The sequence below is a fragment of the Eriocheir sinensis genome, chromosome 8, assembly GCF_024679095.1.
Source record: "Eriocheir sinensis breed Jianghai 21 chromosome 8, ASM2467909v1, whole genome shotgun sequence".
NCBI classification, from domain to species: domain Eukaryota; kingdom Metazoa; phylum Arthropoda; class Malacostraca; order Decapoda; family Varunidae; genus Eriocheir; species Eriocheir sinensis.
In genome coordinates, this window is record NC_066516.1 from 14,612,229 (window position 1) to 14,633,410 (window position 21,182).

Below are 21,182 nucleotides of genomic sequence, written 5' to 3' on the forward strand. Positions count from 1 at the left end.
ATGAGGAGAATGAGGGGAGGGAGAATAAACGAAGGGAGGGAAGGAATGGAATGAGCCAGTAAAGGGAAATGAGGTCGGAGAGAGAGAGAGAGAGAGAGAGAGAGAGAGAGAGAGAGAGAGAGAGAGAGAGAGAGAGAGAGAGAGAGAGAGAGAGAGAGAGAGAGAGAGAGAGATGAGTCAGTGGAGGGGAGAGTGAATAAGTATTGAGTCACTGAGAGGGGAAGAGGAAGAAGGGAGGAAAGAAAGAAGAGAAAAGGGAGGAGGGAGGAGAGGCAGAGGACATTGAGGAAGGGAGGGGGAGAGGGAGAGAAGGGGGAGGGGAGGACAGACAGAGGATGCAGAGAACGAATGGGGAGAAAAAGGAGGAGGAGGAGGAGGAGGGGAAGAGAATTCATGCAAGGAAAGGAAGGGGAGGGGGAGGGGAGAAAAGGGGAAGAAGAGGGGAGATGGGAGGGAGAGGGAGAGGAAGGGAGACGGTGCATAAGTGAGTCAGTATTATGAAGGAGGAGGAGGAGGAAGAAGAGGAAGAGGAGGAGGAAGAAGGAGTATGTTGAGTCATTATGAATTCCTCTCTCTCTCTCTCTCTCTCTCTCTCTCTCTCTCTCTCTCTCTTTGCTGTTATTCTATTCATCTCCACACACACACACACACACATGCCTTCACGTCGGCCCTCCTCCCTTCCCCCTTCTTCCCCCTCTTCCCCCCCTCCCCCTAGGCCCCTGCTGCTTCTCATATCAACAACAAACGAACATACACACACACACACAGGGCCTTGTACAGTCATTCGCTGCGCCCTTTGCATATGTACGTCCGTGTGTGTGTATGAATGTATGCATGTATGTATGTGTGTGTGTGTGTGTATGTGTGTAGACGATGTGCACAATATATAATTCTACATTAGTATATGAATGCATGTATGTATGTGTGCTTGTGTGTATGTATGTGTGCTTGTGTGTATGTATGTTTTTTTTTTTTTTTTTTTTTTTTTATTACATGTGGCCTATAGCGCCAGTAGGCTATTCCTTAGGGGCCTGATGGTGGGCCTGAGACCGTCATGGCGCAGGCAATTGTTTACAGTGGCGCCATTATTATTGGCTCATGCTGCCCTCCGGAAATCTGACTCGGCGGTGACTGAAAAATCCCAGGTGGTTAGCGGTGGATTCGAACCCGCGTCATCCGCAACAGGGTGAATGCGGGGCCGCCACGCTAACGTATGTGTGCATGTATGTATGTATGTATGTATGTATGTATAAGCCCACCATCACCACACCATACAAATATCCCCTTCATCACCACTACCACCATCACCACCACCATCACCACCACTACCACCACCATCATCACCATCACCACCACAACAACACACAAACAACCCATCAACTCCCCCCTCACCCCCCACCACCACCACAATGTCAACACCACCCAACTGATCACCACCATCACTGAGGGACGCTCATTCAGCCTCATTATGAACGGTGATGACCATAATTACACTAATGATACGGGAGAGGGGAAGGGGAGAAGGGGTAAGTGGGTTAAGGAAGGGAGGGGGAAGGTCAGAGAGGGGAGGGAGTAAGGGAGACAAGACATGGGTAGTGATAAAGAAGGGATAGAGGTGGATGTAGAGGAAGGGGAGAAGAGAGGGAAGGGAAAGAAAGAGGGAGAAGAGATGCTGGAAAGAGAAGGGAAGGGAGAGAAAGAGAGGGGAAAGAGAGAATGACAGGGAAAGGGAAGGGAGGGGGGAGAAAGAATGGGGAAAGAGATAATGAAAAGAGAAGGGAAAGGAGAAGAAAATAATGAGGGTATGAAATATAGATGGCATGAGAAAGAATGGAGGGAAAAGAAAGAGATGAGAGAAAGGAGAGAAGAAAGAAAAGGGGAAAAGAGGAAAAAGATGAGGGCATGGGAAATGGAGACGGGACGGGACCGAGAAAGAAGCAAAGAAGAATGAGAGAGGAAGGGAGAGAAGGAAAAAGAAGAAGGAGGATGAGAAGGAAAGGAAAAAGAAAAGGATAGTGGTATGTAATATAGATGGAAAGGGAGAGAGAGAGAGAGAGATAAGAGAGAAAAATAGGAAGAAGGGAAGGAAAGGTAGAGAAAAGATGTAAGGAGAGGAAAAAGGGGAGAGAGAATAAATATGAGAAATGGAGGATCAGGTAAAGAGAGATAAAGGGAAAGGAAAAAAATAGGAGAAAGTGGAGAGTAAAAGTATAAAAAGAAATTACATAAGAAGGAAAAAGGAAGGAAAGGGAGTGGAAAGGGAATGGAGGAGACAGAAGGAAAGAGAAAGTAAAGATGTATATGAGGAGGAGGAAGAGGAAACTGAAAAATATAAGGAAGACAAGAAGGAAGGAAGGAGAGAAAGAAGGGAGGATAAGAGGAAGGCAGAAGAAAAGAAGAAAGAGAAGAAATGGAAGGAAGGAAGGAGGGAAGGAAGGAAAGAAGGGAGGATAAGAGGAAGGCAGAAGAAAAAAAGAAAGAGAAGAAATGGAAGGAAGGAAGGAGGGAAGGAAGGAAAGAAGGTGGAAGGAAAACAGGGAGACAAGAAGGAAAAAAGAGGATAAGACGAAACCAGAATGAAAAAGAAGAAAGATAAGATGAAAGGAAAGGAAAAGAATGGAATGAATGGAGGGAGAAAGGAAGGAAAGATGAGAGATAGGATGATGTTAAGAAAGGAATGGAATAAATGCAAAATGGAGAGAAGATGGAAGGAAGGAAGATGGAAGGAAGGAGAAAAGAAACTAGCAAGAATTGATATAAACTCCATCCAATATATAAAACAAACGAGAAAGGAATGAAACAAAGAAAAAAGAAAGAAAACTGAGAGAGAGCTGGAGCAAAATAAACAGAGGGAAACAAAAAGAAAAGGAGAGGATGACAATTGACTCTGATGGAAAAAAAAAGAAGGAATGAAGGAAAGGAAAAAAAATAAGTAAAAAAGTGGAAATAAAGTGTGATCCGACAGAAAAAAAGGGAAAAGGAATGAGAGGAAAAGCAAAGAAAGTGGAGAGAAAATAAATTGGATAAGACAGAAAAAAAGGAATAAAGGGAAAGGAAAAAAAGTATGGTAAAAAAATAGGAAAGATAAAGATAATGAAGGGAAGATAAAGAAGGAATGATAGAGAAGGAATGATAAATATAAAGAAGAAAAGATAAAGAAAGAATGATACAGAAGGAAAGATAAAGAAGGAATGAAGGAAAGTAAAAAAAGTAAAAAAAGAGGAAAGAAAAGGAATGAAGGAAAGGAAAGAAAAGGAGAAAAGAAGGAATGAAGAAAAAATGAAGAAATAAAAGGAAAGGAGAAAGAATGAAGGAAAGGAAAAAAAAAATAAAACAGGGTAAAGAAATGGAGGAAAGACATAAAGAAAATAAAATAAAACTGAAAACAGAGGAAACAAAAGGAGGAAAGGAAAGGGAATGAATAGGAAAAAAAAAACAGTGGAGAAGATCTAAAAGGAGAAGAAAATTAATGAAGGAAAGGAAAAAAATGTGAAAAAAGAGAAAAGGAAAAGAAAAGGAATAAAGAAAAGGAAAAAAGTGAAAAAACGACCCGATAGAAGAAAAAGGGACGGGACGAAGGGCAGGAGAAAATATAGAGAAAAAAAGGGGGAAAATAAAGTGGATACAAAGGGAAGCAGGAAAGAATAAAGGAAAGGAAAGAAATAGTGAAAAAGAGGAACTATGAAGATAAAGAAGGAACAAAAGAAAGGAAAAAAAATATAGTGAAAGACAAGGAACAAAGGAAAGGAAAACTTGTGAAAAGGAAAGGAAAAAAGTAGTGAAAAATAGTGAAAAGGAATGAAGGAAAGGGAAAAAAAGTGAAAAATAGTGAAAAGGAATGAAGGAAAGGGAAAAAAGTGAAAAATAGTGAAAAGGAATGAAGGAAAGGGAAAAAAAGTGAAAAAGAATGAAGGAAAGGGAAAAAAAGTGAAAAATAGTGAAAAGGAATGAAGGAAAGGGAAAAAATAGTGAAAAATAGTGAAAAGGAATGAAGGAAAGGGAAAAGAATAGTGAAAAAGATGAACGATAAAGATAAAGAAAGCATGAAGGAAAGGAAAAATTTAGTGTAAGATAGGAAAGATAAAGGACTGAAGAAAAGGGAAAAAAAAGGAAAAAACAGGATCCGCTAGGAAAAAAAGGGAGGAAATGAAGGAAAGGAAAAAGTGAAAAAAAAGAGAATCAGACAGAAAAGAGAAGGAAATTAAGGAATGAAGGACAGGAAAAAAAATATATATATATACAGGGGAAAAAAAGGGGGGGAAATAAAGTGGAACCAAAGGGAGGCAGGAAAGAATGAAGGAAAGGAAAGAAAGAGAAAAAAAGAGGAAAAATAAAGATAAAGAAGAAAGAAGGGAAAGGAAAAATGTTGTGATAGAGAGGAAAGAAAAAAGAAAGGATTAAAAGAAAGGGAAAAAAGTGAAAAAAAAGTGAAAATGAAAAAAAGGGGATCTGCAAGTAAAATAAAGAGGGAATGAAGGAAAGATAAAAGTGAAAAAAGAGGATCAGACAGAAAAAAGAAGGAAATTAAGAAATGAAGGACAGGAAAGTGAAAAAAAAAGTGAAAATGAAAAAAGGGGATTCGCTAGTAAAAAAAAAAGAGGGCATGAAGGACAGGAAAGTAAAAAAAGAGGATCAGACAAAAAAGAGAAGGAAATTAAGAAACGAAGGACAGGAAAAAAAAGTTAAAAAAAGGGAAGAAATAAAGTGGGAAGCAGGAAAGAATGAAGGAAAGGAAAGAAATAGTGAAAAAGAGGAAAAATAAAGCTAAAAAAAAAATTAAGGAAAGGAAAATTATGGTGAGGAAATAAAAAAAAATATAGGATTGAAGGAAAAAAAGATGAAAAAAGGGAGGAAATAAAGTGGAAAGCAGGAAAGAAACCCTCAGCTCGACGCGCTTTCAATCACGGGAGTAAAGAAAGGCTTAAGCCAGATTTATTTACACGCACACACACACACACACATACACACACACACGATAGATGGGCCGGATTTATTCTGGTGGGCAAAAGAAATTATGTTATGTATCAGTTTCCTTTTTTTTCCTTCCTCTCTCTCTTTTCTGAGTAAGTGTTCATGATTCTTTTATTTTCTTCCTTTTATTTCTCTTCGGTTGCTTCTCCTTTCCTTTTTCTTCTTTCTTTCTTTCTTTCTTTCTTTAGTCCTTTTGCCTCTCTCTCTCGTTTCTGAGTAAGTGTTCATAATTCTTTTATTTTCTTCCTTTTATTTCTCTTCGCTTGCTTCTCCTTTTCTTTTTCTTCTTTCTTTCTTTCTTTCTTTCTTTCTTTAGTCCTTTTGCCTCTCTCTCTCTCTCTCTCATAAAAAAAAATCAATATATAAACTAGCCATCAAAATCCATCACTCGCATTTTCCTAACTTACCAGGATTCAATTTCTTTAATAAAACTCTAACTAATGAAGGAGAAGGTGAAGGAGAAGCTCGACCTACTTACTTACTGACTGGCTGGTTGAATCAATAAACACTTACACTAATTCACGCATTCATTTTCTTATTTCCTTATTCGTCAGTCAAAGGCCTTAAGTGAGAGGAGATGAAGAGCGATGAAGCAGAGGAGAAGCATATGTGGCAACTTGTATTGATCAAGAAGAGAGATCAGTTAAAGGTTACGGATTTAGGTCCATTCTAAAACGTTGTGACTATTTCCTATTTCTAAGGCCCAAGAGAAGATTAATCGGGTGTTCATGGGTGTTTTTTTTTCTCCTTTCCAGATGCAGGAGGAATAAGAGAAGGAGTAAGAAGGAATTAGAAAAGAGGTTAAAATTTCCATGCACACACACACACACACACACACACACACACAAGAAAGGGATGGAATAAACGAAAAATGGAAGGAAGATGGAAGGAAGGAGGAAAAGAAAATAGCAAGAAAGACCATCCAATAAAGAAAAAAGGAATGAAACAAAGAAAAAAAATAGATGAAAGAGAAGGATAAACTGACCAACCATGACCAGAGAAATGTTTCATAACTTGCCCAGTAAAAAAAAAAAAAACTTTGAAATAGCGAAAGAATACAAATTTCGTTACATCATCACGGAATTAACGGAAAAAAAACTTGTTAGATCGTTACAGTGTCAAAGTTGTGGGTACCGTAATAACATCGTCTCTCAAAGTCTTAAAAAAATAATAAAAAAACGAAGAAAAAATAATATAAGGGAGCGAGTGAGCATCAATTGTGCGGTGAAGGGCTTGCAAGAGTTTAAGGCTGGTATTACAAGACACTTTGCCATCTCACATCAGCTATTTCTAAAGGTCAAAGAGAGAATCAATCGGGTTCTATTGAGTGTTTTTTTTTAGGCTCATGGTACGGAGGAAGGATCAAACTACCACCAGGGTCATAAAACTACCCCTGGAAATGCCCACAACTACTACGAAAGACTTGTCAAATATGTGTTTCTGGGCGGCGAAATTAAAACTACCCCTGGAAATGCCCACAACTACTACGAAAGACTTGTCAAATATGTGTTCCTGGGCGGCGAAATTAAAACTACCCCTGGAAATGCCCACAACTACTACGAAAGACTTGTCAAATATGTGTTCCTGGGCGGCGAAATGTCTCACAATATGACCCTAAATATTACAGTGGTGGCGTCACATTGGGCCAGTTCGACAGTCCAACACCGGGTCATTGTAAGCGCCCAAACCAAACTATATTCTCCTCAATGATCCGTTATTTCCACTCAATACCAGGTACTATGATAAAGAGATTTCCTGATGTGTGATTTCCTAAAATTTCCTCCTTTCTATATCAACGCCAAACAAGGAATTTTCGTCGTATATTGTGTTTGGTTGGGGAGCTCACAAACTTCCTGTATTGGACTGTAAAACTGGACCATTAGCTATACAGTCACTCGGGCAAGATGCAGTGAGGGGGCGAGTCAGTAAGTACTCGGCCTTAACATTTTAACCTTCTCTCGGCAATAAATATACAACGTTACTTCGTTTATAAAATTCTAGTCTTTCCCCCCTCACCATTGAACGAATGTAGACTTTCCTCTCAGCGATGAAGAAAAATGAAAGATGGAAGGAAGATGAAAGGAAGGAGGAAAAGAAAATAGCAAAGAAGAAACATGGAAAGCACCTCGTTATTCAGTTTACTCCCGACGCAGCGAAATGACGGTCGATTCTATATTTGAAGGAGTTGATTAATATTTGAAGGAGTTGAAACAAAGGAATGAAACAAAGCAAAAAAAAAGCTAGTAAATAGATGAGAGGGATGGATAAACTGACCGAACATGACCAGGGAAATGTTTCAACGACTCTAGCTTAAAAATAAATACTTCAAATTCAACAATAAAGATAAAGCAAAGTAGTACCATAAGAACCTACACTTTCTACAACGGAAAAACTATCTTCTTACGTTTATAACTCATGCGTCACACCTCAACTGGGATATGCAGTGCAGTTTTGGTCACCTTACCTAAAAAAAAATGAAAAAAAAAATGAACCGTTTAACGTAAATAAATAAATAAATAAACAAAGTAAATAAATAAAACTTCTCCTAAGGGTACAAATATTACCAGGAAAGGATGACAACGCTAACTTGCTTTCACTTTAAAACTGAAAAAGAAGAAACAAAAAATAAAAGGAAGAAAAAGGTTAAATATATGTACTTAAAATGTTAACGAATATCGACACAATAAGATTCTTGTATTTATTATTATTTTTTTTCTTCTTTTCCTTGCTGCACCTGAGACGCTGAGCAAGAGGCCGAGACACTGACTGATGGACTCACTAATTATTACATTCCGCAGGTGTGTGTGTACCTTTAGTGTGTGTGTGTGTGTGTGTGTGTGTGTGTGTGTGTGTGTCTCTCTCTCTCTCTCAACAGAGATAATGAGTGTTTTTGCAAATGCGTAGATAACAAGATAGATAGATATAGATAATTAGCGCGTGCGAGAGAGAGAGAGAGAGAGAGAGAGAGAGAGAGAGAGAGAGAGAGAGAGAGATTAACGCTTTCATCTCCGATATGAGAAAGAATACGAAATTACAGAAAAAACAACAACGCTGCAGCATCAAAGGAGATCCGGAAAAAAAAAGAAAATTGAGAAATAAAAATAAAAAAGTTGAGTCCAAATTGAAAAAAAAAGTTCCTGCAATCCGAAATTAGGAAAAAAAAGAATAAAATTAACCAATATAGTATTTTTCTTCCTTCTCTTCTTTATCTAGGTATATCTATATATTTATCTATCTGTCTGTCTATCAATCAATCTATCTATGCATCTACTTACCTACCAACCTACCTATCTATCTATCTAACTGTCTGTCTGTCTATCTATTTAATCTATTCTCCTTCTACTTATATATTCACAAGATATTTCTCATTATATCAAAAAGTGGAAGAAGATGATGATGACGAAGGTGAAGAGGAGGTGAAGGAGAAGGAGAAGGAGGAGGTGGAGGAGGAATAAGAGGAGGAGAAGGAATTAGAAAGGAGGATAAAATTTCCATGCAAACGAGATTAAAATACTTAATTAATGAGAGAGAGAGAGAGAGAGAGAGAGAGAGAGAGAGAGAGAGAGAGAGAGAGAGAGAGAGAGAGAGAGAGAGAGAGAGAGAGAGAGAAGAAATTCGATAACCCAAACCTACAAGATTTTCCTGCCTGTCTTCTCTCTTCCCTCCTTCATTTCTTCGCCTTCCTTCCCTCCTTCCTTCGCTCTCTCCTCCCTTTCTTCCTTCCTCCTTCCTCCCTCCCTTCGCTCTTTCCTCCACTTCTTCCTCCTCCTTCGTTAGTTTTTTCCTCCATTTCATCCTCATTTCCCTCCTTCCTTTGTTTCTTCCTCCCCTTTTTCTCCTTTTCTTCCTCTCTCCTTCCGTCACTTCTTCCTCCTTCCTTGACACTTCCTTTAATTTCTTTCTTCCTTCCTTCATCTTCTCCTCCCCTCTCCCTGTTATTCTGTCTTACTTCTCCCCTTTCTTCTCATTCTCCTTCCTTCTAACCTTTTCTTCATTTTTTTGTTGTTCCTCTCTTTATCTATCTATCTATCTATCTATCATTATCGACAGTCTTGTGTGGGCTCATGTAAGAGAGAGAGAGAGAGAGAGAGAGAGAGAGAGAGAGAGAGAGAGAGAGAGAGAGAGAGAGAGAGAGAGAGAGAGAGAGAGAGAGAGAGAGATTTTTTAGACTAAATTATATAAGAAAGTAAAGATATATTAAAAAAAGACAAAAAAAGGAAGAAATAGATATAAATTCCGACAAATAAATAAAGATCGAGAGAGAGAGAGAGAGAGAGAGAGAGAGAGAGAGGCAAGTCGGAAGACAGACAGACTTGTGCCAGAGAGACTTGCATTAAATTTTCTTTATTCATCACAAGAACAAAGGTCGCCCGGCTCAAAAGTTTCTCTCTCTCTCTCTCTCTCTTAAAGGTTGACCAAATACGTTGTTCCCTTTTCCTATTTGTTTAGAAACGTATTTATTATTATTCTTTTATTTCAGATATTCCTACTACTACTACTACTACTACTACTACTGCTACTACTACTACAACTACTACTACCACTACTAAAGTCATTACGATCATCACCACCGTAACTATCTTCATCACTAACGACATTAAACTCATCAAAACCACAATCATCATCACCATCTTTATCATCATTTTATCCCATCTAACCTTTCCACACTTTTCTTCTAACTTCTCTTTTCTTCTATTCTCCTTTTCTACCTTTTCTCTTTCTTCCTTCATTTTCATTCAACTTTCCGTTTTTTCTCTTCCCCCTTTACCATTCTTCCCCGTTCCTGCCACTGACCTCCATTCGACACACACACACACACACACACACACACACACACACTACGATTGAGGGGAAGGAAGGAAGAAAGAAAGAAAGGAAGGATGGAAAGAAAGAAGGGGAAGGCAGACCAAGATAGACCTCCTAAATTTATTGCCTTGCTTCCTTCGCCTGAGGAGGAGGAGGAGGAGGAGGAGGAGGAGAAGGAGGAGGGAAAAGGAGAAAGGTAGGAGGAGGAGGAAGAAGGGCAAAAGAGAGAGAGAGAGAAAAAAAAGCACAAGTCATTGAACTGCAAAGCTATCATAATTATATACAACACGAAAAGGAATGTGAGAAAATAAGAAAATAAAGAAGAATTTAAGTGTACAGAAAGAAGACTGCAATAAACTGAAAATAAATCACACAAATAAACATACATAAAAAACACCAATCAAACTACATCCTCACAGCACACCCAAACAAATTTCAATAACAAGGATGAAAAAAATAAATGGAAAAAAAGAAAAGTATGAGAGAAACAAACAATAAGAATAACAACAATTTTCACCCAGTCCATGAACTTTGACCTTGTAAGCTAGTCATCAGGTGTTCTCCTTTGCATTTACGGGCCCACTACATACCTGGACAGATATATAGTTAGATAGATAAATAGATAGGTAGATAGTTGTAAGCAGATAGATAGATACATGGAAACAGACAGACAGGTTGATAGAAATAGATATATGACATGTACATAGATAGAGACAGACAGGTAGAGACAGACAGGTAGAGATAGATAGATAGGTAGATGAAGACAAAGTTAATAATAGACAAATTGATAGAAATAGATAAATGACACAGATAGATAGATAAACAGGCACATAGACAGATAGATAAACAGGTTGAGAGATAGATAAAAAAAATACTATGGTTCTCAGTGTAGTTTTTAGTTCACTGATATTGAAAATAAAAAATAAACAAAGAAGAATTTCACCGTACAAAAACATGATACACCACAAGACAAAATAAATCACATAAATAAACACAGATAGATAGACACGTAGATAAGTATAGATGAAAAACAATACCATGGCTCTCAGTTTAGTATAGTTCTAGTTCACTGCTATTGACCGACTCGAAGCTTCACATGACGTGGCCCATGAACGAGTGATCCGACGAAACGAAGCGAATCGGAAACCCTTCAACTTGTCACGATGTTGGTTTTGGAGTATGTTAGTATTATTTTTTCTTTGTTTTGTAAGTGTGACGAAGCTGACTGCGTATTGGTATATAGTAACGTTCTGGGGGTAGTAGTAGTGGTAGTAGTAGTAGTAGTAGTAGTAGTAGTAGTAGTAGTAGTAGTAGTAAAAGTGGTTGTTGCTGTTGTTGTTGTTGTTGTTGTAAAGGAAGGAGGCGATGTATTGTGGGAAGGAAAGGAAAAGGAAGTGAAAGTAAGAGAGAGAGAGAGAGAGAGAGAGAGAGAGAGAGAGAGAGAGAGAGAGAGAGAGAGAGAGCGTAAGGTAAAAGGTCAACCATGCCCCCGTGACGGCGGCCAAGGTCAAAGCGTGACAGAGAGAGAGAGAGAGAGAGAGAGAGAGAGAGAGAGAGAGAGAGAGAGAGAGAGAGAGAGAGAGAGAGAATCAATAAAATCCGGTGAAACTTCAAACTTTACTTATAAGAAATAATATAATCTTCCTTAGTGAATAATATGGTGGAGGAAGTGACGGATGAGTCTGTTTATAAATGAACTAACCAATCGTGTCGCGACCTATTACTGAAAACGGAAGCTTACTATTTTCATCATCGTGCAAGAACAACGCTGGCGAAAAAAAAAATGTAATGCAACAACAATTTACTAAAGTGCTTAATAACTAGTAAAACGCACGTAATTTGCTTGATTTGGTGGGGAGTGAGACGAGGGGTACAGTGAATGAGGATGAAGCCAACGTTGCCAGATTGTCGTACTCTGCCTCTTATGTTTGCCGACGTTGCCATATTGTCGTACTCCGCCTCTGATGTTTGCAGATTTCCGACTCAAAAACTGCTTTCATCACCCAAACAACTGCCTTCATATATGGTTATCGTTTAAATGGTTAATTACTGGTGCTTCTTGGCAACAGTTATAGGACAGAAACCGGTGAATACGCGGCTCTGAGTACGATAATCTGGCAACGGTGGGAGAAGCAGATGTTGGCAACGTAAGACAACGCAACATAATTAAAACTCTTGCCTAATACATGCAGCACGTTTATATATAGTTCTGGCTATAAAAAAAAATAAAAAAAATAGTTACAAAACATGACACAAAGTTCGGACCTATTAAACGACAAAGTTCTGGCCTAAAAACGACGAAATTCTAGCCTAATACATGACAAAGTTCTGTTGTAGCCTAATACACGACAAAGTTCTTGCCTATTACATGACAAAGTTATAGCCTAATGCATGACAAATTTATGTTCTGCCTAATACACGACAAACTTCTAGCCTATGACATACAATACAAAATTCTGGCCTGATAATATATACAACACGACAAATATATCAGGCAGGCTATTGTAGTAAGTCATGATCTAATAGCTAACACTGATGGCAAAAAAATAAAACCAATATAAAAAGTGGCAAATCCAGTGTCTTTAGTGGGACCAGAAAAGAGAGAGAGAGAGAGAGAGAGAGAGAGAGAGAGAGAGAGAGAGAGAGAGAGAGAGAGAGAGAGACGTAATATTCTCCCTCTATGTCTTTCCATCTGTCTAGCTCTCTCATCTTCATTTCTTTCATCTCTCCTCTTTCATCTTTTCCTTCCTCCCTCCTGTAATAGGGCAGTCACACCAGAGCCCGTCCTTACTACCTCCTGCCAAAATTGCCAGGACGTGGTGAGGACCTGCTTGGACGCAGTGGGGACCGATATTCACGCAGTGGTGACCCAGTGTGGACTGCAAGGACGCCATGGTCGTGGACCAGTTTTGATTCTGCTCAAAATTTACGTAGCAAGAGCGTAGAAGATTTAGGACGAGGTGGTGACCGTTTGCTAACGTAGTGTGGATCGGCTTAACGTATTATGCTGGGATCACACATCCGCGATTTCGCTCTGCGACGGCTGGCGATTTTGAAAATTTCCGAAATCTGCATATACGCTCGACATCGTAGCGACGTCCCTGCGATTAGTCGCAATAATCGCGCGGTAAAGTTCGCACGACTTGCGGGTGCCGGCCCGTCGCGTGAACATTTTGAAATGTTCAAAAAGTTCGCAGAGTCAGCGATATTGGCCAAATCGCACGATTATTCGCACGGTTAAGCGAGAGACCATTGCAGTATGCGCTCGCATACCCTCGTCAAACACAAGGGGCTGCGGTGTACGCGCGCGTATATGCGAGCGACTTTGTGCATCGTGCGTATGGCAGCGACGCTGCTTCGGAAAGCGAGATGGCAGCGAGCGAGCGGTAGGGATGGGCAAGTACCGTTAATTTGAGTACCAGTAGTACCGGTACCGAAAACTCAGGTACCGTTAGTACCGGTACCGGTACCGGTACCCGAAGGAGTATTTTTTTATCTTAATGACTTCTGATGAAATTCCCAAATAAATTTCCTGTAAAGAAAACTCTCTCTCTCTCTCTCTCTCTCTCTCTCTCTCTGAATGAAGTGAATATTTATTTTTTCGATAAAAAAAAGCATGTATAGTTATTATGGATGTACTCGATCATAGTGTAATAACAATAACAATATTTATTAGCAACCTAAAAAGAAAAAGAATCTGACATCAAGAATTATCCAGTACCTCCAATAAATAAATAAAATAATAAAATAATGGAAACGGGAACTGTGATGGAAACGGAAAGCAGGACAAAATGGTGGGAACTTGGGGAGACGGTCAGCGAGGCAGTGACTCAGCGTCTCCACACAGGGCCCATACCGCGGGATACCACATGGAGGCGGGCGAGCGCCGAGCGTCACTAAGATCCAAACGGTACCGGTACTAGCGGCAGTGCTCAATGCCGAGTGATAATGCCGCTTCCCGGCACCCGAGTGATCATGACGCTTCCCGGCACCCGAGTGATCACTCGGCACTGAGCTTTGCCGCTAGTACCGGTACCGTTTGGAGTGTGTGTGTGTGTGTGTGTGTGTGTGTGTGTGTGTATATATATATATATATATATATATATATATATATATATATATATATATATATATATATATATATATATATTTAATGTGTGGTGTGTGGGGGATGGATGGTAGAGAGAGCGCGATAGTGTTGCCCGCCTATTATGGGTCGTACAGGAGGACGCGAGTTCAATCCCCGACCGGTGCCACCAAGCTGGGATTTTTCAGCCGCCGCCGAGTGGCTTAAAACTAACCACATGCTGTCCAGAAGACCACCTATCAACCCGGACTCTAGATTCTAGGTTTAAAAATGAGCTCCGGGAGGGCAGCATGAGCCAATACGAGATGGCGCCACTATAAACACTCGCCTGAGCCAGAACGGGCTGGGCCGACCATCACGAGGGTCGGTCGCGCATAGTCGCCAGGCCCTGCGTTCATCTCGAACCGTCGTAACGGGTTTTATTTTCAAAATTGGGCTCCTCTGCGTACAGTCGCGCGCATTCACGCACGATTCACCTCGACGTCCCCTCGCCTGTCGCCCTCGTGTGCGTATAGACGAGTGGCCCTCCCTCGCCATGTCGCTGCGAGTTGAAACAGAGGCAAACTCGCAGAGACAATGGCGATGCTCCCACGATTTCGTGTATTTTCAAAATCGCCAACCGTCGCAGAGCGAAATCGCAGATGTGTGATCCTGGCATTAGTGACACAGCGAGGTCTTGGTTGACTGGGTGGTGACTTGGTGGGGACGGGGAAGAGCTACTACGTGCTCAAAGGAGTTGCCGCTACGCAACCATCCCGTGCATTCCACGTCCATGCAGTTAACACTGCGTCAAGACAATGCTGGGTCAGTACTCGACGCATTCACGCCCTTGCTACGCTGTGTCGGTCAGTACTTCGTAGGAACCAGGTTACCCCCAGGTTAGCACTTCGTCAGTACTGAATCATTAATAGGTCCTCTCCACGTCCGCCGAAAAAGGTATAAGAGTGGGAACTTTCTTTCAGTTCGGTTCCCGACCATGAACCGTCAACAAGTCCTGTACCAGATGGTCCTGCTCCAAGGACAACTGGCTGTGCTGGATGCTGCTGCTGCTGCTGTTGTGCTGGCCAGGAGAAGAAGACGGGGAAGGAGACAAGACAGAACATGCTGGGTCAGAGACTGGTTGAATCTAGAAAGCAGGCTCCAGTTTGGTCACTACCACAGGCTGATATGGCTGGGGGCCCTAGGATGATGATGCTGCTGTAGGCTCCGGAGTCTTCATTTTGTCATTCTCAGTTATGAACTGGTATGTGAGATTGCTGATCTGATGCTGGAAGCGCCGCCACAGGCTGTAGTCCAGGTCCAGGATGACAGTCCGGATCCACTCCACGAAGGCCTCCCTCTCCCTATCTCCGGTTGGCTTCAGATGCTGCATCATCTGCTGCTGGAGGGCAATCAGCTGCTTCTCACGCTTCTGGATGCTCTCCAGCACAGCTTCCTCCGCCTCAGCCTGTCTCTGGGCTCTGGGCCGGGGGGTGACGAGTGAAAACTCTGACGATGTTGGAGAAGGGACGACCCGGGTGGCGGAGCCTGACGGACTGGGGCCTGGCATGTCTTCATCTTGGTCCTCAGGAGCGGCAGTGTCAGTGGCAGCTATCTTCAACTGCAAAGACAGAAAAGGAGAAACATAAAGTATATGTACATAATAAGTCAACGTGACAAGTTTTCAAAAGCAAAATGTGAACAATTTAACATTAAAAATAAGAAATGTTTACCCAAAATTATTAGGTTTTTAATTTATAAATATAAAAAAATTTGGTACTTAACTTACTGTTGTCCTCTTCTGGACGTCGTAGATGTGGGGCCGCAGGAACTCGAAGACCCTGAGGATCCATTCCTCCCGTTCTGTCAGCTCAGGGTCAGGGTCGCCGGACTTCTTCAGCCTCCCATATCTGCTCCTAAGGCTTGTATACCAGGTCTTCAGGACAAGCACAGGTTTGCCCAGCTCGGCTGCCTTCTCCAGCCACAGCCTTTCCTTCTTTGCTGTATCCTTGTATGAGCTTAGTTTTTTGTTGTACAAGATAGGGTGATCCTCCAGCCACTCGACCATTATTTGCTCCTGCTCAGGACTCAGGTCGGTTTGGACTTTGACTTTCTTTGACTTCTGGCTCAGGCCCTGGCTATGGCTGGCAACGCTGACACCATCATCTGACTCACTGACACTGGGTGGAACATCTGACTCCTCGATTTCCTGGGAAGCTTGAGAGCCTTCATCTGGTTCTTCAGTCTCGATGTCTGAGGCTTCTGAAGCTTGTGTGGCTGGCTGGGAAGACTGGCTACGTCTGCTGTCTTTCCTACATACTCTTCCCCGGCACTTGGATTTGAGCGGCATGACGTGACGTGAGGATGACGAGAACTTGAACTGGCGGCGCGCCGTATTTATAGGACCAACAGCACGTGGGGGCCGCGTCATACTGACATGACGCCAGCGTACTGCGCACTAATTGGACGGTGTGGGAGCGTGGTGAGTACCGACAGAGCGTGGTGGGCACCTGATCACCCGCGTGATATGCAAGTAGTAGGAACTCGTAGGCCCCAGTGATAACGTAGTAACGACCGGATAGGTGCTCAGCAAAGACTTGGTAGCAGCGTAGTAGTGGAGCGATTACGCTTTCCCAACCCGTCTTCACCACGTCCTGAAAAAAATTCTGAGCGTGGCGAGCACTTGCTGCACGTAGTAAGGACCGCCTCTGGTGCGACTGCAAAGCTTCCTCCTTGCCTCCTTTTCTTACTTTCTTCCCTCCTCCTTCCTTCCTCCCTTTCTTCCTTCCTCTCCTTCCTTCCTTCCTTCCTTATGCTTGTCTGGTGAACTCATATCCTTCCCTCCTTCCTCCTCCTCCTCCTCCTCCTCTCTCCCTCCCTCCCTCCCTGCCTCTCCCTTTGTTCCATAAATAATCTCACGCGCGTTTTAGAGAACAAAGGAACGCTCTCTCTCTCTCTCTCTCTCTCTCTCTCTCTCTCTCTCTCTCTCTCTGTATGCGCTTCTTTTTAATTCAATTTCTGTACCAACGGGATGCACGGGTACTCTCTCTCTCTCTCTCTCTCTCAACATATGCATATAGAATTTATTTTAATTCGATTTCTCTAACAAATTCATGCATTCGAGTCTCTCTCTCTCTCTCTCTCTCTCTCTCCTGTATGTATGCATATAGAATTTATTTCAATTCGATTTCTCTAACAAAATCATGCATACGAGTCTCTCTCTCTCTCTCTCTCTAAATAAATAAATAAATAAATAAATAAATAAATAAATAAATAAATAAATAAAAAAAATAAAAAAATAAAAAAACGCAAGTCAACATGAATAGGGAAATGAATAATAAATGCACTGAACAAACACATACGGAAGGGAGGCAACAAAAACATTACTATTATCATTCTATAACAACGCTGGAAACGGAAAATATATAGAATAACTGGCGGCCAATAGGCAAAATAAGCAAATATATTAATAAATAACAGTAAAATAAAAGGTAAACATATGCGTGAGAGGAAAGGCTTCAGGTAAACAAAGAGATTACAAAAGATATATGGAAAGATAAATACGTAGAGAAAGATGAATAAGGGAGACAGCAGATGGATGAAAGATACATATAAAAAAATAACAAGACAAATGAGCTGATAAAAAATGTAAAAATAAACGTGGAGCGAAAAACTAGTACTGGCATTAACAGATAGAAATTGTAGTAGATGAACGAATAATATAACAACGGAAACCCCCCCAAAAAAGTTTAACTGACAAATTAATTAAAAAAAACATGGAAGAATTGGGAGCGACATACTTAAAAAAAAATAATAATAACAGAAAGAAGCACAGAAACCGCAATATTAAAAAAAAAGAGAGGAAAATCGCCCCCGCAAAAAACACAAAAATTAATTAAGAAAAACATAGCAAAAAAATGGGAGCGACAAACTACAGATTAAATACATAAAAACAGAAACTTAAGTAATAATAAAAAAAAGGAAACATCCCCCACAGAAAAACGTAAACTGAAAAATTAATTAAGAAAAAACGTGAAAAAAATGGAAGCGACAACTTAGAGAAATAATGAAATAGATAAAACAAACTTAAAAAAAAAACGAAACACGTCAACCAAAAAAAGAAAAGGAAAAAAATAGAAGCGACAAAAATAAGAGCGACAGAAATAATGAAATGGATAAAAAAAATGAAACTTCAATAATAATAAAAAAAGAAAGGAAACATCCCCCACACAAGAACGTAAACTGAAAAATGAATTAAGAAAAACATGGAAAAAAATGGGAGCAAGAAACTACAAAAATAACGTAAATATAAAAACATAGAAACTTGAATAAAAAAAAATAAATAAATAAATAAACAAAGAAAAACACACACACACACACACACCAACTAAAACAAACAATAATCAAATAACAAGAATACAAAAATGAACTGAAGAGCGAAAAACAACAAGAAATAATGCAATAAATTGATAGATAGATAGACAGACACACAATATAACACTATAGAAATTTAATAGATATAAAATAATAACGCAAATAAATATAACAAAGGAAAAACAACCACACGTCCAACCAAACCCAAACGAGATGAATAAATTAAAAACGGCAGCAGCACACAAAGGAAGGGACGATACTAATTAATTAATAGGACGACACACGGACGGAGAGAAAGAGGTGGATGAAAGGCAGCTGAAAGAAGAGGGAAAAAGAGAACAACAAAAGGTTACGAAATATAATTGATGTAGGTGGAAAAATACAGAATACATTAAAATCATCAGAAAAATGCAAATAAATAATAAGATAATACGAAGAAACAAGAATTAAGACAAATATACATCAAAAGAAGAGGAAACAGTACAAAAGACTACGAATAATAATTGATGTAGGTGGAAAAATAGATAATATATTAAAATTTTCAGAAAAATGCAAATAAATGATAATACTAAGAAACTTGATAATTAAGAAAATACCAAAATACGTAAAAAAAAAAAGGAAAAAAGAGAACAAAAAGGTTAGGAAAAGGTTACTGGAAATAAATGATAAAGATGGGAAATACAAAGTAAATTATTATGATCAGAAAAATGTAAATATTTAGTACTGATAAATAATAATAAATAAAAATATCGATATTAAGGAAAGATTAAAATACATGCAAAAGAGGACAAAGAAAAAAAAGTTATGAAAGGGTCACGAAAACGGGAATAATTAATACTATGGATAAAATGCAAATAACAATAATGATAATAATAATAATAATAATAATAATAATAATAATAATAATAATAAATGAAAAAGACTACGTGATACTACTACTACTACTACTACTACTACTACTACTACTAATAATAATAATAATAATAATAATAATAATAATAATAACAAGTCAAAATAGTGCAAAATAAATCGGATAATCTAGTCAGTAATGCATAAAAAGTTAAATATTTTGTTAAGATAATTACTGCAGGACATATAAAAATTAATAAACCGAAATACACATTCATTTAGTAATAATTGTAGATACACACACGATATATTTTTCCATCGTTCTTTTCCATTTTCATTTTTTTCATTTCTTTCAGTTCAATTTTTCTTTCATTGCTTTTCGTCCAATTCTTATTCCCTTGTTTATTTCGGGGATTTATTTATTTTCTCTAATTTTTTTTCATTATTTTTATTTACGTATTATTATTTCTTTTATTTATTTTTTATTTTTTTTCATTTTTCTGATATGGGGTTTGTCTGGTATTTTGACATCATTATTATTTTTTTTTTGGAGGGGGGTTGATACACAATTTGTTTCCCAAGTTTATTTATTATTTTCTACTTATAGTTTTTAAGCTTTTTATTTTTTTTATTTTCAGTATGATATAACATTTGACCTCTAATTTAATTTTATATTCATTTCCTTCATATTTCTTTGTCCAAGCTTTCTATTTCTATTTATTTATTCATTTCCTTCATATTACTTTGTCCAATCTTTCTCCCTAATCTTTATTTTTCATGCATTATTTTTCGCAACTTTTGTATTTAGATGATTTTATATATTGATTTTAAAAGTTTTTCAGTATAGCTTTATATGATTTTTCAAATATTTTGTCCCCTGTTTAGTTTGCTTTCTTCTGAGTGTTCAAGTATACTTTCTTTTTATATTGCAGTTATTATGAAATATTTCTCTGAATTTTACTTATAGTGTTGTTGTTTTCAATTATACGTGCATTTTGTTATTATATTTTGCAATCTTTTATTTTATTTCAGTAGTTCTCATTGTCATTAAATCTTTTACAATATTTTGTCATTTGTTTCCTCATTTTCATAGTTTCCTGGAACAATTAATTCTGCCTTGTGTGTGTTTCTCTCTTTCCCTTTTCATGTCCAAACATTTATTTATTCCCCGTTTTTCCAATGGTATCTACTTCGTATATATATATATATATATATATATATATATATATATATATATATATATATGTATCTATATATATATATATATATATATATATATATATATATATATATATATATATATATATATATATATATATATATATATATATATATATATACGTTCTCCCTACATAATTATTTTGTACCCACCCTTCATATCCGTCTTCCTGTTCCTATTTCTAATCTTCTTTTTCCTCTAATTTATTTTCATTTATTTATATAGTTGTTCAAATTTATTCTATCTTGCTCTCCCAATAACATTATTTCATATCAATATTCCTCTTTCTCGTATTCTTTTTTTTCCCTTTCATCCTTCCTATTCTCCCTTCTTCACCTTTATTCTTCCTTCAGTTTTGTGGTTTATTAATATCATTATTTTTTTTCGTTCTCTCTTTTCACTATATTTAAACATACATCCTTGTTCTCTTTATTGCATTGTTCTTGGACTTTCTATTCTTTTTGTGTGAGTGTATTTTAACGTCCATTCTCTTCACTGCCACGTTCTCTCTTTTCACTACATTTTAACTTATAGCCTTGTTCTCCTTATTGCATTGTTCATTTTTCTTCTATTCTTTTTTTATGTCGTTTTTGACGTTCATTCTCATCACTCTCACATTTTAAATATTTTATTTTTCATCGTAATCTAAGTATTTGACAAACTGTATTGTTTCCTTTCGTGTATCGATAATTCCAACTTTCCTCTATTCATCCTTTTCCTATTATTTATATTTCTTATTCTTACTTTCATTCTCTTTATTTCCAAACCTTCATGTAATTTTCAATCAGTTTCTATTCAGCCCATTTTTTTTCTATATCTATAGAGCTCATTTTCCCGCAGTTTTGTTTTTCTTTCTCTTACCTCCTTTCTTTTCATTACCTCCTATCAACTATATTT

The 21,182-nt window shown here is 38.4% G+C and overlaps 1 protein-coding gene across 1 annotated transcript; it reads right to left on the minus strand.

Moving 5' to 3' along the window:
* Positions 1 to 13,949: 13,949 nt before the first annotated feature.
* On the minus strand, positions 13,950 to 16,672 carry LOC126995584 (uncharacterized). Its single transcript, XM_050855271.1, has 2 exons — positions 15,633 to 16,672; positions 13,950 to 15,464 (listed from the first exon to the last, which is right to left on the minus strand). The coding sequence occupies exons 1-2, from the start codon at positions 16,272 to 16,274 to the stop codon at positions 15,045 to 15,047; spliced, it is 1,062 nt and encodes a 353-aa protein (XP_050711228.1). The 5' UTR covers positions 16,275 to 16,672; the 3' UTR covers positions 13,950 to 15,044.
* Positions 16,673 to 21,182: the final 4,510 nt, after the last annotated feature.

Excerpts from the sequence above, each read along its gene's own strand:
- LOC126995584 (XM_050855271.1), bottom strand. The coding sequence starts at position 16,274 with ATGACGCGGCCCCCACGTGCTGTTGGTCCTATAAATACGGCGCGCCGC. Across the intron at positions 15,465-15,632 it reads ACGTCCAGAAGAGGACAACA|TTGAAGATAGCTGCCACTGA; the intron begins GTAAGTTAAGTA and ends CTGTCTTTGCAG.